Consider the following 16,445-nt stretch of genomic DNA (forward strand, 5'->3'; position numbering starts at 1 on the left):
GGTCCAGCACTCCCTGAGAGAGCCTGCTGCCCTGCTGCTGACAGACTGAAGGATTAACGGCGGCTGTGGTGCATGGGGAGATAAAGCCAACAAAGGCACTGGAGGAGCAGAGCAGTGTATGCTTCGTGTTAATAGACAGATAAAACAGACGCGGACTGAAACATGGAATTAAAATGACAACTTTTTACAGTATGCTGCACCATTTCCTCTGAGTGGAACAAAGGCCATTAGACGTTCTGTTTGCTTTCCAATAATTGGTCAGTCCTTTTTCTTGTTGGTTCAGCAGCACATCCTCCACTGGTGGCTCTGAAGCTGTCCTGTAATCAGCAAGCTGGAAACGTAGCCACGGGAAGATGAGCCCCGACTTGGCTCAACTCTGCTCTGCTGTGAGCTGTGCCTGAGCTCTGAGCTCTGTCCTAAGGATGATTAAAGGAAGCCGCATATTGGCAAACTGTTGGCGAATGTGCCAACTAGGACTCATTTGGAGCCATGCATGTATGAATGTTTGTGTATTAACCTCCACAGCCTGGTAGGCGTACACCACACCTCAAACTACATACAAAGTTTATGTCTCAGACATGTCTTGTTTGTGTTCTGTCACAGGTATAGTCTTCAACCACTTACTAACAACTGTGAGGCAGATGTGCAAGTACGCTGCTGACAAATGATCCTCAAAGGGAGCTCTGGAAGGGATGACTTAGTTGGTTTCAGATGTGACAAAATTTGAAAGTGAAATGATCAGCAACTCCCCAGTTTTTGCATATTAGCATCTCAGCAAACCACGGGTAACACACGGGACTACATCTGAGATAAAACACATAGTAAGGCTAGTAGATAGTTTTTCTTTTTATTTGTATTCACAAATTCCACAAAAACTAGTTAAGCATTAGTCAATTTGTCAATACTTTCCAACTTTACCATCTCATCTGTGACAAGCTTGCAATCCTACAGGTTCACACTGAAAATGCAGTGTTTCCCACACATTGACTAATTTGTGGAAGTGCACCACACAATCAACACTGTCACATCTTGCATTTCATTTCGTTTTTATTTTATTTTATCTTTAACGCTACTTAAAAACACAGTGTATTCCTTCAGCTGTATTTCCTTTCCCTACTCTCCCTCCATCTAATTGTCACTCACGTGTCTCACACACACATCCCCACCCCTCCGTGTCCACCGCGTGTGTCTCCATGAAAAGGAGATCATCTGTTCAAGTAAAAGCGTGGAAGTTTGATATTTATGCAGACGGCTGGCAAAAGTGACGAGTTCATGAACATTTTCTATCACCGCGAATAGTAATACCAATAAAACACTGGCAAAACAATCTGTGGCACTGGGTCAAAATACAACTACAGTGCTATTGTTTTGTGGAATAAATGAACAGGCCGCCCATTGTGACAACATGCTTCATTAATGTGTTCTTAAATGTTCGGACACAATGGAGCTTATTTATATCGACCTTTGATACACACACTTAAAAGTAGAATCAATTCATTGTCATTTTTCTTCATGTGAATTGTTGACCATGAGAATAGAATATCACCAGCCTCATACAAACAAGTCTGACTAACGTATATATACCAAAAGCTTGCTTGTATGTAGTGTTATATTACACTGCCTGGCCCCAAAGTCACCACCCAAAAAAAAAAAAAAAGGTCACACACTCTAATATTTCTTTGGACCGCCTTTAGTTTTGATAACGGTACGCATTCGCTGTGGCATTGTTTTGATAAGCTTCTGTAATGTCACAAGATGTATTTCCGTCCAGTGTTGCATTCATTTTTCATCAAGATCTTGTGAGTATTGATGATGGGGGAGTCAGACCACTGCGCAAAGCCTTCTCCAGCACATCCCAAAGATTCTCAATGGGGTTAAGGTCTGGACTTTGTGGTGGCCAATCCATGTGTGAAAATGATGTCTCATGCTCACTGAACCAGTCTTTCACAATTCGAGCCCGATGAATCCTGGCATTGTCATCTTGGAATATGCCCGTGCCATCAGGGAAGAAAAAAATCCATTGATAGAATAACCTGGTCATTCAGCATATTCGGGTTGTCAGCTCATTCTTTGGGCACATAATATTGCTGAACCTAGACCTGACCAACTGCAGCAACCCCAGATCATAGCACTGCCCCCACAGGCTTGTACAGCAGGCACTAGGCATGATGGGTGCGCATCACTTTATCTGCCTCTCTTCTTACCCTGATGTGCCCATCACTCTGTAAGAGAATAAATCTGGACTCATCAGACCAAATGACCTTCTTCCATTGCTCCAGAGTCCAATTTTTATGCTCCCTAGCAAATTGAATCTTTTTCCGATTAGCCTCACTGATTAGTGGTTTTCTTAAGGCTACACAGCTGTGCAGTCCCAATCCCTTGAGTTCCCTTCACATTGTGCGTGTGGAAATGCTCTTACTTTCACTATTAAACATAGCCCTGAGTTCTACTGTTGTTTTTCTACGATTTGATTTCACCAAACGTTTAAGGCCATGTCGACACGTACCAAAACAAACTTTTTTTCCCCCGTCTTCCTTTGCATCGTTTCAAGAATATTTGCGTCCAAACGGATCCAATGAAAACCACTCAATACGCTGTAGTTCTTTATTCCAGCCTATAGGTGGTACTTGAAATTCACCAAAAACGGAGAACAAGAGACGGATACAAACAGACAGTAGAAGGAGAAACCAGCAAAACAAGAAGAAGATGAAAATGGCTAGTTGGTTGTCCATAATCCTTTTTCGCTCAGCGTAGTGGCAAAGGAGCATAATATTTTGCCCTAGTAACCCCAATAGGCTCAATATCTTCTGCAGCACAAACACAAGCATGTAGTCCGCCGTTGTTGTTGTTGTTGTTGTTGTTGTTATGAGACGGCACGGGGTTAAGAGGTCGAAGGCTAGAGGTCGAGGAGTAGGGCGATGGCGTCATCGATACGCAAAGTATGCGGATTCACCGTCCACACGAGAACGCAAGGGGCAGTGTTTTCGGATTTTTCCACCCTGAGACCAGGTTTAAAAAAAGTGCGTTTTTAGGATCCATGTGGACGATCAGCCAAAACGATGCAAAACATGTGCGTTTACACACAGAAGCGTTTCCATGTGGATGATTTGACCCTTCCCAAACAGACTAACATTTTTTCCGTGAACACGGGATGTGTCTTTCGAAATGGTTGTTTGTGAAATGGGAAGCCACTCATTGCATCAGTTGGGGTTAAATAACTTGTTGCCAGCAGAAAGATAAGCGCCCATGCAGTAAATATCCCATAGGGATAGCCTTACCTATTTGCTTAGTTAAATCCAGGTGGCAACTTTTTTTTGGCCAGGCAGTGTAGAACAGCTTTATAAAGCGGTCTTTACCTTCTCTATCTGGTCGGCCTCCAGGAGATCACTGGCCTCTCTGAGGTTGGGTTTGAATGTTTCTGGCTCCAGCTCTGTCTTGATGGATGCGCCATGCTTGGAGTTCACCTCTTCCTTGGTGGTGATCTACAAGTACAAATAAATGTCAGACAGGCATATATACAAGGACAAGGAGTAGTTTGACTTCCATAAGGCACTGATATGGGGTGGGTTCAACTACAGCTACTGTCATTACTGTCATTTACACTTCTGCTTTGCATCATAAAAGGCTACTGATACAGCAAGTTTAACTTGTGACTTGCAGTACTAAGGCAGTCAGCATTAACAAGTTGTAAACTGCTACTGCTATGACTATTTATAGGCTTGTATTATTTTGACACTGAGAGAGATGGGCAACATGTATGATCTGGGGTGATAAACTACGAAGAAAAAAGGGTTTTATTAAACAGCACTATGATTAAGGCTGGGAAGTCAACATAATTTAACTAGCATTTAACCATAGCCTGATCCGAGCAACAAAAGCTCAATTTTTTCCAACTTCTTGCAAAATTATAAACGCAGCGTTTGCTAGCAACACACTGATGATCCAACAATTTGATGATGAAAGCTAAATTTCTTCCTGCCACTCTCCAATGCCAGATGAGCAGGACTGGTTTGGCAGAACTAGGAGACAGCGGGCAGAGACACTGTCTGGGAGAGGAGAATGCAAAGTGAATGGGAAATCAACCCAATGAATAATTTGCACTCCACTGTTTGACTTTTTCTATGGCCAATGGACTGTTTGGGTTATTTATCTTTCTCGATAACAGAGGCTGATTGTGGAGCGCTTCACCACTGGTGGCTGGGATGCTCTCATGTTTCAGCTCTAATTCAGATAGGGCCTACCTGCATTGTCCTCAGAAAACATCATTCAACCTGACAGAGAAGTCTTACTTCTACCCTCTCACAAACACACCATCTATTTGGCCTTTAATATTCTGTCTCTTGCTTATTCTGCACACAGGCCACATTATTTGTATTCAGCTCTTTTGAGCATCCAAGTTTTTTTTTTTTAAGAAGTAAAAGGTGAATTTCCTTAAGAAGTACTCATATGTGTGGCCTACACAAAATCTACATATTTGTCTACAGCCACCACAAACAGCAAACTATTACTACCACCATAATCAGACTGATCTAGTTTGCTGAAGCACTAAAGCATCATCACACAAGTCTAAGGGGAAAAGCCTGACACATGGAGATAAGGCTGCTGTCACGTGAAAACCTCATCACTCCAAACAAGCCAAACCCGTTTTCTGTGAGGACTTGATAGATCTTTTTTCATTCCAATTCTTGAGGGTGTATTCCAAGTTACTATCATGTAGTGACATTTTCTGAATAGGTTTTGTGAGCCCAAACACTCATTAAAACCTATGTATATCACCCTATGAAAAGCAACAGGAACATGTGTTTTGAAGGTTAGTATGCAATATCAGTAGCAGCTAAAGCTTGCGGTACAGAGCCTATGGGACACCATGGTGATGTGGACAGCGGCAGGGCTGAGCAGAGCAGAGAGAGGGGGCAGACAGTGCTGGTCAGGGCACCTGGAGTCGTTTGCAGAGAGAGCGCAGATCTTCACTGTTTAGCGCGTCAATCCGACGGTGGTACTCCGTCAGAGACACTACCTGGTAGTACAAAGACAGGAACAGGTGGAACATAAAACTCTGCCAATCTATTGCTGACTATGAAAAGGACAGTATGAGTTTTGGAAGGTATTATTCAGACCAAGCAGTGTACTTCCAGTGAAATCTTTCCATAAAAAAAGTCTGAAATTCGGAGAAACTAACTGACAACAAAGGCTAAAAGCCAATGTTAACATGAGTTTACTTAAGGTAATAGAGCAGGGGATGGGGCATTTCAGAGTACTCAGTCATTTTGCATGTTTGTGTAATATGTTCAGTATCACCACCAGATGCTTCGGTTATAAAAGTTCATATAGACCAAAAGATAGAAAAAAAAAACACTGCAGCAGAAAGCAAATGTTAAACCATTAACTGTTCTTGGGTACACAAATATTTAGAAAGTGTAAAGGCTGTTCAGAAAAACACATGATTTTGATGCTGGTACACTCAACACAAAATAACAGAGGTTTGCGACTGATGCAACAACACTTGGCAAGTCCGTGAGCATTAACCCACTCTCTGTTTGTCAGGAACAATCCAAGAAACTACAGCCCAGACAGACCAAAACAATGACCTCCTAAGCATGGCTACATTCCAGCAAAGTTACACCCCACGCTGCGCACTGAGCTGCCGCCTCTGTTCTGCCACTGCAAAAACGTTGGTGTTAAATAGTCCACTGTGTCTCAGTACAGGGAAGATATTTAAAGCCTCATGCACGAGACAAACAAAGCCATCGTTGCCACACACACACACACACACACACACACACACACAGTGAATTTAGACAGTTTAATGTACACATTTTAATAAATATCAAACTGTCTAGGCACAGATATCAGAGGCTACCTTTAACTACATCTAATCTTTCAATCACCTTGTTACTTTTGGTGTAAATTACTTTTTTTTGTAACAAGCTGCCTCTTTACAGCTCTCAATAATGTAGTAGAGAGGGTAAACTACAGCTCTCATTAAAAATACATCTGCGCCTTACTTCACCTCCAGCTGAAGGCACTTTAGTACATTTGTCCCCTGAAAAGTGGCAAGCTAGCAGCATGCTAGCCTGCTGCAGACTTTTCAATGTTAATGAAATGCCCTTTTTCTGAAGAGATCAATATCATGAAAAGGGTCAGCATTTGGATGTGACCAGTGAAGACAATGCTGTGTCAAATGGATAATAAACAGTCACTTAACAAACTGTAGAGACAACATGATATGTATCACCTCTGAAATATATCTGGTAATGTAACGTTAAAGAAACTGGTGAATGAAAAAAAGGAGGCGTATTTATTAACTGGCACCTAGCTTTAGAAACTTTGAGAGAGCTCACAGAGCCACACACATCCCATCACACGGCGCAAAGAGGACAGACAACAAATGAGAGCACTCTCCTGACTAACAAATAGTGGTCAGATAGTAGCCACTTTGTTTATCATCGGTCACTGAACTACACCGGACCGGCTAAATGGCTAGCAGGCTAGTTAGCTTCGCTAGCGAGCTAGCATGGCTTGCTCACAACAACAGCACGAGAACATACACGAATATACATTGCTGGAGACCATAAACAAGTACTGAGCGTAAGAAACGTACACATGTGTACTTCGGGGTCAGCCTTTTCTCTTGGTCTTTCACCCTCCTAGAAAACATGTCTTGCTTTCTGGGCGACGTTGAAGCTGGGAAGTCACATTACAGATCCTTTAAGTTCTCTCCGTGTAGCCCCGAGACAAAACGGAGTTGGAATGAAGCCTGGCAGCCTGCTCGACTAAAATAGAAACATTATTTTCCAGTGGGGTCTCTACGCCGAATGATTTGTGTGACATCGCTAAAATCCAATAACAATGCAGGACAGGAGACTCCCCGGCTCCCCATTGGTTAAAAGAAAAACGACGATCCCGTCCCATAGCCGACAGATTTAAAGACACAGTAACACCACTGTCCCATGAGCCATCATTTAGATAAACAATCTCACAGAGAATAAAAAAATAAAAAAATAATAAAGACAAATCAATCGCAATCAAGTCAATCGTTCACTTAAAATTAAGTCGAAACAAACAAATAAATATGAAACTGATTAGCTTTACAAGTAAATTTGAGTCTTTTTTGCAAAACAAAGCCATTAGTTTGACAAACCTCTGTTAGTAAAGCAGATCTATTTGCTACATTCACGCATGGTCAGCAGGACAAACTAAAGCAGCAGGTTCCTATTTACTTATTCAAATGTAATTGATCATGCACCCTCTGTTTGCCAGATGTCCAGGGACAAACAAATCAGTCCACTTTGTTTCCTACATCATTCATTTACATTAAAATTTAAATCCAGGGCACTGCTTCCATCGTATCAATTTCGTCATACAATGAATGCATCCCTTTCATTATCAACAGGCTCGTTAACAATCTCATCTGACAAAAACCAACCCCAGCAACAGTTCTTCCTAGACTTACTTCTACATTCTGTATATGTACAATAAAGACAATTTGAGAAGTTAGTTTGACAGAAAGGGAAGACAGTTTGTACCTACATCAGTGCCACATGAGTTTGTGAGATTATAACCCAAAACAGGTTTGTTGCATATGTTGAGCAGCTCATAATGTTGTTAGCCATTTGCCATTCAGCAAAATAAGTTGCCAAATGCTGACCAACACTTGTGACAGTCACACATGTGATGAAACTACAATACATCGACTGATAGGAGTGAACGATTACACAAACATGCAAAACACTTTGGTTGGAAGCTCAGAGAAGCGCATTTCCAAGCAAAGCAGGTGTTCACACAACTCAGATAACTTACATGTGATAGAAAGTTCACACAAAAATGTACTATCAAATCAAGAAATATGCAGCAGTACACAAAATACAGAAGCATAATACAAAACTTAGGCTTGACGATTACACAATTCTGATGGATAAAAAACCAACATCAGCACAATACACTTGCACTATGCATTGCATAATGAAAGCAAATCAACACATTTATTTCACATGTACTTTAACATACAACAAATAACTTAAATGTACACCACATAAGATTCTGGTTTCACAGCTTATGGATCAAACAATATATTTAATCCATGTCTGTGAGGTTTGAGACAACACAACAGGTGCACTTTAAGCAAGATGAGGGAACAGTTTCAGCTGTGTAAACCTTACCTCCCACTCCTTTACATTGAGGTCAGTGATGGGCTCGTCCTCAGCCGTTTCTGAGACCTCATTCTTCTTGACAACCATAAACCCAGGCTCTTGTCCCATCCCCCTGACCCCCTCACCATACATGTCCGGGCTCCACTGCATGAAGAACACGTACAGGTGGTCTGACCTGGGGGAAGACACACAGGAATAACTAAGAGAGTAGAGGCTTGGCTAAAAGCAGTAGAGATTTATCTTCTGACGAGTCATTCGATGCCTCTGTGTTAATAATGTAGTGTTAAAGCTGCTTTCTCAGTGTAATACTATGTGTTCTTATTTTGGCACACAAGCTAGCACATTTTGGGAAATTGTAGGTATATTTGGGGAAAAAAACAGTCTGCACGCATTGATATTTATGTCCACTTGGGGGCAGCAAAACAATCTATAAACACAACATTTGCATATTATCATTTTAGTATACAAGTTATTCGGGCAAAAACATGTGCCATCACTTGCTTATCTCCACCTCATAACACCCACAGAGCAACATCAGCATTTACTTGGAGTCGTTTCAGGACAACCAATTAATCTAAGCCCAATAATCACTCTTTTAGCTCTGTTCTCTACCATCTCCCAAGAAAAACATGTGGCTCTCTAGCTACTAAATGCTCGAATGTATTCAACAGTTACTCGTTAACTATGACTGTCTATTTATGTTTGGTAGGTAGGGTGCGGTGGATATAACAGGAGCTGCAAACAAGTGGATGAGAGCGGTGAGACTGTACCAACATTTTTAAGTTGTGTGGCATAAAAACAAAAAAAGTAGCTGAAAAATGCTAAAATGTTTTGTGGAGCTCAGAAGAACTGCAGAGTCAGCTGAAAATTCTCCACCAGTTTGTCACTTCAATTGATACCTTTCTTAATACACATTAACATTGTGAATATTCGTGTAAAGACACGACAAAATTAATCGGAAATTGGTTTTCACATTTAAAATGCGAGGACATCTGGTCAGTGGTTATTGGCATGCTCCCAAAGTTACTAATCTGTTGACTGAGGCTTTGCTGCTTATTCTGCACTGCGTCTCCACTCTCTAAGGTTAAAGGTCAGGAGACTCTTGTTATAATCATGTTAGCGGACAACATGTCCAACAGCGCTGACATGGTTTACAGTGCATCATCAAATCTAAAAGTTTGGAACACTTTAGTGTAGACCAATGAATCTCAAGTATTGTCACTTTTATAGAATTTAATTTATCATGGAAAACAAATGACTTAATTAGACAAATGCAGAGAACTGCATTAGATTCCAATGTATTGCATTGAATTGTCCAGTATTTAAAATGTTTTGTCCCTGAATCGTACTGAAATGTGTCTAGATACGTATTTGGATGCCTTATTAAAATTATGTTAAAAAACGTCAGGTGCTAATGATAGAAAATATCTATTCATTTATTTATTTGACAGGGACAGTGCACAGAATCTTAACCGTATCACAGTTAGCTAAAGGCTAATTCACGTCTGCAGTCCTGCCCTGGGCAGGGACAACATCTCTGTTAACAAAAAAATGTGTCTGTTATCTCCTGTAGCTCACCACCAGTGTGCCTATAATTTTGCCGCTTCTCCTCTCCTGCTGACCACTTTCATGCCTTTTAATGTCAGCTATCTAACCAGTTTCGGGTATGATATGATGGTATGGCAAAACTTGTGAAAAAGTTACTGGCAAATACAGAACGCAGTTTGTGTCATGCACTGCTTTGGCTTGTAGACAGGAAAGAGCTGTGGCAGACTGAGTAGGTTGAGCTGTATTCAGTGTCATGGCTGTGTATGGCTCACTCAATAGCCTCCCTTTCTTCCCACACTATTGCCAGGGCACTTAAAGACACATCACGCGGGTCGCCGCCCATCTAGGTCAAGCTACAGAGAGTCTTGCAGTGTCTGAAGAAAGTATGAGCTGCTGTGTTGTCAGTTCGAACAGCTTATGATCGCTCCGCCCACACACCGTAGCCTGCTTAGAGTGCCAAGATAATGAGTAGTAACATGTACAAGCCCTGTCTTTAAATACGAGGTTTGAATCTGCCACGTCCCTAGGCTGTCATCCCCAAGAGCTGCGTGGATCACAGCAAGCTTGTTTTTCAGGTGGGAAATGTTGTAGCTAAGCAACCTGTGGATGAAAACAACAAAGCTGCGACAAGCAAGACTTCACATGAAGTTGGAAGACTGAAGTTCATAGTGAATAATAATGAGGAGAGGGGGATTTCAGAGTCATTACTGCAACTGAGGCACTGAAGACTTCGCATAACCTAGAAGCATTTATGGTACCATGACTAACTTCAAAAGACACGGCTGCTTGTCTGATTCAAATGTGATTAGCAGTCTGAGAGAGCAACATGTGTGTTGATGCTGGTAAAGTATAGACACGTACTGAAAACAAGAGATGTGCTGTAAAACCCAGGGCTGGTGATCAGAATTATCTCATGAAATGATTTCCATTTTTGTCCTTTTGGCTCCTCATCTCCAAGAAGATACAACAGACAAAGTAGCACCACTGTGCTATAGACGGAGACCAATGACTTTGGCATGTACAATCAATTCCAGATTTGGCTCAGATGAATGGCTTTTTTAAGACAGGGGACTTATCAAATTAAGCTATTGCAGCAATTGAGTTTAATTTTCCACATTAACAAATTAGGCAACTTGTGTGGAAGGGCACATCATTTTCTTGCTATGTGTTCAAGTTTCAACAGTGCTAATGTAATCATGACTACTGCTGACTTGGCAAACTGTACATCCAGATGGAGTGATCCAACTTGGAAAAACACAAACAAGCCAGGGCTATTTTCAGCTGGTATCAAACGTTACAAAATTCGGTGCAGGTCGGAAAAAGTGCATGAACAACTCTGGGGTAAAGCGCGCTGAGGATACAAATGAATAGAAAAAAACACAAGCTTTTAAAAGACGATGCAAAGAGCTTGTGTGTGTGCACCAGTGTGGTAATAAAGTGTGTGTGTCTGTTTCCCTGCAGAGTGAATGAATAATAAATCATTTTGCTGTCTAGCAGAGGCAGCACAGGGAGACGGGCAGAAGCCACAGAGGGGGTCAGACCTGACAAAGAATGCATATTTGATTGGTTTCAAATATTAAAAGGACTGGAGGTAAGGAGCCTCAGTAACTCAGCTCACCAGTGTGTATGTTAAGTTCACATGGTTCAAATCCCTGCAGCTTTCTACATTAAAAATAAAGTCTGCTGCACCGTACACGGACTGATCCCCCTATTTAACAGAGGCTGCCATGTCACTATTTAGGATACCACAGAGATGACTCACTGTATTCAAATGTCCAGGGGTAGTGGGAGGTGTAGCAGAGGCACTCACCTCTCCTGGGGCACAGCAAACCAGTATTCATGCTTCTTGCCCTGCTGAGCATACTGCTGCATGGAGGCGCTGGCATTAGAAACAAACGTCTTCTTCATGGGCTTCCCCACCCGCAGACACAGGAACTTGTGAGAGCGATGCTTCTGCTTCTCTGCAGACCCTGTACCTGGAGGGGCAGATCATCGTATGGCCCTATAAGTATTACATTATGTCATGGCATAACAGCTATCACGAACATGACAAATCATTTTAATGGACAAATTCAACATTTTATCACTATCCTTATCTGTATGCCAAATATGAAGCTACAGTCAACCTCTGGTTAGCTTAGCTACTGTAAGCACTAAGACTGGAAAATGATGGAAACAGCAAGTGTGGCTCTGGCTTTTACCTGACCTTTTTGGAACTAAGCAAACTAATGAGATTCAACAAGTTAGCTGGTGAGCTTTACAGGTATTGTAGATAGATTTGTTAGCACTGGACTCTTGCTCTGGCTAGCTGTTTGTCGGTTTCCAGCATGTACATCTGGATACAGCACTTGAGGCAGGGCCCAATTCATGACGGAGAAAGCTGCTGATGAAGCCTAAAAAGTTTGACGTCCAGTTATAAATTTACCTGGATGTTCCTTATAGGTTCATAGCTTTTTAATTTTCTCCCTACTGTCTGTACTTTTACACCTCTGAAAAGCAAGTGTATTTCCCAAAATGTCAACAGTTCCTTTAAAAATCACGAGTTCTTGTTTCTGTATCAAATATCTGTCACCTAAAAACAAATTACATCTACTTGATGAACTATGCATTCTCTTTCTGATGACTGATTATTCATGTGACCTAGTTTTCTTACATCTACTGGCTACTTCTGGTGGCATTAGTCATTTTGGCAGGAACACAACAAATGACAGAAACAAGTAGAGTGGCACACTATGATTAAAAGTGGCACGGAGGCTTCCGCCCATGGTACACAATCAATGGTTTATTATAAGGTCACAGCCCCAGGGAGCTGAACTAGATAACTTATATGTACACAATATGTGGCTGTGACATTAAACTGGCACATACTAATAGGTCCAGGTTAGGCAGCTCAACATAACTAGCATAAATGACAGACAAAATAATCTTGATCTGCTAAGACAACACAGCTCAGTGTGACAAATTCAATTCCCAAAATGCATTAATTCTGTGTTAATATAGCTTGTTTTTCGACGTTGCTGCTGTTACTTGCGTGGGCTGTGCTAATATGCATAGAATAATGGGCTGCCCTGCTGGGATCCAAGTGAATTAGAACTGCTTTTACAGCCCGGCTCTCCGTGTGACAATAATTGCTGGGGAGAAAATGGTAAATTTCTCTCCCACTGTCTTTTGGGGAAAGAAATCTTTTTGGAATCACTATTATGTGTCCAACTAGAGTGGGTTATTTGGACACAAGTGAGTCAGTTAGTGTGACAGACTGAGGGCACTGACAGACAACAAGACCAAAGCTGTGCCAAACCAAAACGGATTAATGGATGCTGCCATAGTTTTGTATATTTAACAACTAATTGCATAGTATTTCCAAGCCATTAGCTCTTTACACCTGGCTTTTCTTAGTAAAAAACTCTAACTTTCACAGAGTCACTACATCACTCCATTTATTTCAGTACATTGAACATCATTTTGCTGGGGATGTGTAATCCATCACTGTGAACATTCTGCTTCCTTTATAAAGCTTTGCCATCACTGTGCGATGATACAGAGACAATGGGCTGTTTCAAAACCACTTGCTGGTGCGTTCAAGGATAATGTAATTTGAAAGAACACTACTATAAAGTAATTTACAAGTTATGTTGTCAGGAATTCAAACATGCAAGAATGATGTGAAATTGGCCTCTGTTTTTTGCATGAGACAGATTTCTGTTGAGCAGCCAGACAACAATGCAAATAAGGCCACCATATATTTCACTATAAAAGATAAGCTAACGGCTAAAGAAATGATGCATGAGTGGGTACACATCATTCTTATGATATTTTCATCAGAACATGCATGGCAATAATTGAAGCGTAATACCTATTACACACAGAACAAGTTGTTTAAAGGGAATAGATCAACATTTTGGGGAACATTCCAAAATTCCAAAGGCTGGAGGAACCACAATAGCTTGTCAGGCTCTGTTTTTAGTCTTTAAACTAAACTAATGTGATATAACACGTCAAACAGTCTATTCCTAGAAATTGCTTGAAAATATCAGACTCTCGGTTATAGAATTAGCTACTTCATTGGAAGACACAGTTTTAAACTTGTTACTTGTGTAGTTGGGACAAATGTGTGAATTGTAACATACCTGTTACTACTGGTGCACTGGTGTTCCTGTGTACGATTTATTTGACATTTCTGCATATGTTTCTATATGTTAGTCACATATGGGTCTACAAAATATGTTACTAGAAAATATATAAAAGAATACATAGCGTTATAAATTATGTTTTTATTGCGTTCTTTATATATGTTGCTGTAAGTTGTCCTGTTTCATTTTTGATTAATGGCGGTGTCAAACCAAATGTTTGGGATGATGAAAACAAAACTACCTACCCATAGTTGACAGGTTAAAACATCTAAAACCACTGGTATGATCCTTTAATCTTAAACATGGCAATGAACACAGCATAAGTTTATTTCCGGCTTTGTGGAACTGACTTTTTTTCTAAACCCACATGAAAGCAAAACCACAGACAGATGTCAAACATAAATAACACCTCTCTGAATGCTGTCTCTGAAGGCGTTTTGATGTTGGGTTTCATCGTCACCGTGTTTCCCCTTTGGGTACTAGGTGTATTTGTGGCATTGTGGTGTTTGAGGCTTTAGCTTATCGCCCAGAGGAGTGGCCCAGACCATCCAGAGCCTGAGATCAAAGAGCTACATAAAGCCCCATAAAGCCAGACTAGCTCCGTCGAGCTGATAACAACAGAGAGGCTGCCATTTCCCTTCGTCTTTATATTCCAATTACTAGCGCCAAGGCAGAGTGGAACCGGAAAGGTTATCACGGACCAACATGAGAGAAGTGATTCTGAGGCAGCCAGAGAGGAGAGAAACTCACTTTGATCATCTTCAGAAGAATATGGATCTAGGGTTGCAGCTCAAAGACAACACGAGGCCAAATCCATCACCTGAAATGTCCTATACCTGTTTTTTCTCAAGTCACATTTTCCTACCTGTTACATAGTAAAGTATGTTTACCCTCAGCAGAGTCCTCCGTTCCGTCCTTTGGCGTCTGCTCTACATTCTCCTTTTCCTCCTTGCCTTGTTGCATAGTGTCCGTTTTGGAGACTTCTGTCCCCTCGTTGGCATCCCCCTGTGGACTGACTGAGACGGAGGTGGTGCTTGCGGCACCAGGGGTGGCTGAGCTTTGGGACCCTGGACGAGAGGTGCTGCCGCTCGGACCCTGGGCCTGGCTAGTGCTGCTGCTGGTGGTAGTGGGTGTGCTTGGTGGCTTCTCTACACTGTGCTGCTTGGATCCCATGGGGGACTGGCTATCATTTTCTGCGGCAGTGTCTGGTGGATTGTCCTCTGCTTTTGCCGCGGTGGGCTCCTCTGGCTGGCTGACTGAGCTGCGGGCACTGCCTGGGGCCTGGGAGCTGGAAACTGTGGCCTCCACCTGGGTGACTGTTTGCACAGACTCTGTGGAGGCGCAAGAGGACTTGTCCAGACGGAGGTCCTCATTAGACGCTTGCTCCTCCTCCCGAATGGGAGACAGCTCTGGCTCGGTGAAGACGTCCTCGGATATAGAGCCCTCGGTGCTGCGTGGGGCCGTGCTGCCGCTGCCGTTGGCCCCCGGCTCCCTCAAACGCTGCTCTGGGTCCTTCTGCTGAGAGGGGTGTCTTTCGGCTGGAAGAGGCTCCAGGTCACTGACAACATGACAGACAAGCAATGAGACAGAGGCAAATCTTCACGTAGTAAAATAATTCAGCATGTATAGCATGTATATTGTCTGTGTATTCGTTATAGGTAGTACACTTATTTCACGTAGTTTAGTTGTTATGGTTAGTATTCCTCAGCATGTGAACTTTGATCTAAGCTTGACAGTTCATATCTTTTACAGAGAAGCTGGCAATACAAACTGTGACCAGGAAGTTTGAACATTTCCGTTGTATTTAGGGGTGCAGCGGTTTACTGGTTTCAAGGTTTACCGTGGTATGAAAACAGCTGGTTATGATGAAGTTTGCATTTGCCTATAGACATAGCGCATTAGTGTTATTAAAAATACACACATTTCATATCTGTCAGAACACATTTTGTTAATTTATAATAAAAAAAGAGAGATGGTTATCATACTATACAAATCTCATACTATAGTATAGCTGCATTGTGGGAAATGTAGGATCCAGCACCTGTTGCTTTGAGTTTGATTTTTCTTGCCAATCACCCAATCACTGACCACATTTATAATCCATTATCTATTATTAAAAGTTAGAATATAAAATGTACGCGTTGAAAGCTTTATTTTCATAATTACCATGGGTTAATTTTGGAGCACGACCCAAAAACATTTGCTATTTGACTAACAAATTAAATAATGCAACTCAATTATTTCATCTCACACAACACTGAAACATCACAAAATTAAAGAGACGAAGACTTGTAATTCTTCACAACTTACCCTGAAGGATATAAATTCAATGATATGTGGGCAATTCAAAGCAGTTTTCTAACAATGCAAGACCACTTGATAAAGCCTATAACTGCCAGGGCAGACCAGACTTGATGAAGACATTTATAGGGCTGCCCTGGTCTCCTCATAACAGAATCATGTTTACTGACTTTGATTCAGGAAGAGAAGCAAATCTAGTGACTTGGGTCACATATGCAGTCTGTTCACTCCGAACGATTTTGTTTCAAAGTTTAGCAAAGCAGTTGAATTTGGCAACAAAAACAAGTCTGAAACAACAGTGAACTGGTTAGATGAA

General features: G+C 41.6%; 1 protein-coding gene across 8 annotated transcripts in view; it reads right to left on the reverse strand.

Moving 5' to 3' along the window:
• oxr1a (oxidation resistance 1a) overlaps window positions 1–16,445 on the reverse strand; it is a 169,462-nt gene that overhangs the window by 5,362 nt on the left and 147,655 nt on the right. For 7 of the 8 annotated variants that reach the window (XM_030394578.1, XM_030394582.1, XM_030394577.1 and 4 more), the window contains 5 exons: window positions 14,719–15,386; window positions 11,509–11,674; window positions 8,160–8,325; window positions 4,937–5,017; window positions 3,357–3,482 (listed from right to left, as the gene is read on the reverse strand). In XM_030394578.1, the coding sequence (XP_030250438.1) occupies window positions 3,357–3,482; window positions 4,937–5,017; window positions 8,160–8,325; window positions 11,509–11,674; window positions 14,719–15,386 (1,207 nt within the window). The remainder of the gene's footprint in view (window positions 1–3,356; window positions 3,483–4,936; window positions 5,018–8,159; window positions 8,326–11,508; window positions 11,675–14,718; window positions 15,387–16,445) is intronic. The other variant, XM_030394580.1, reaches the window with a different exon arrangement.

This window comes from Sparus aurata, chromosome 17 (genome assembly GCF_900880675.1).
Source record: "Sparus aurata chromosome 17, fSpaAur1.1, whole genome shotgun sequence".
NCBI lineage: Eukaryota > Metazoa > Chordata > Actinopteri > Spariformes > Sparidae > Sparus > Sparus aurata.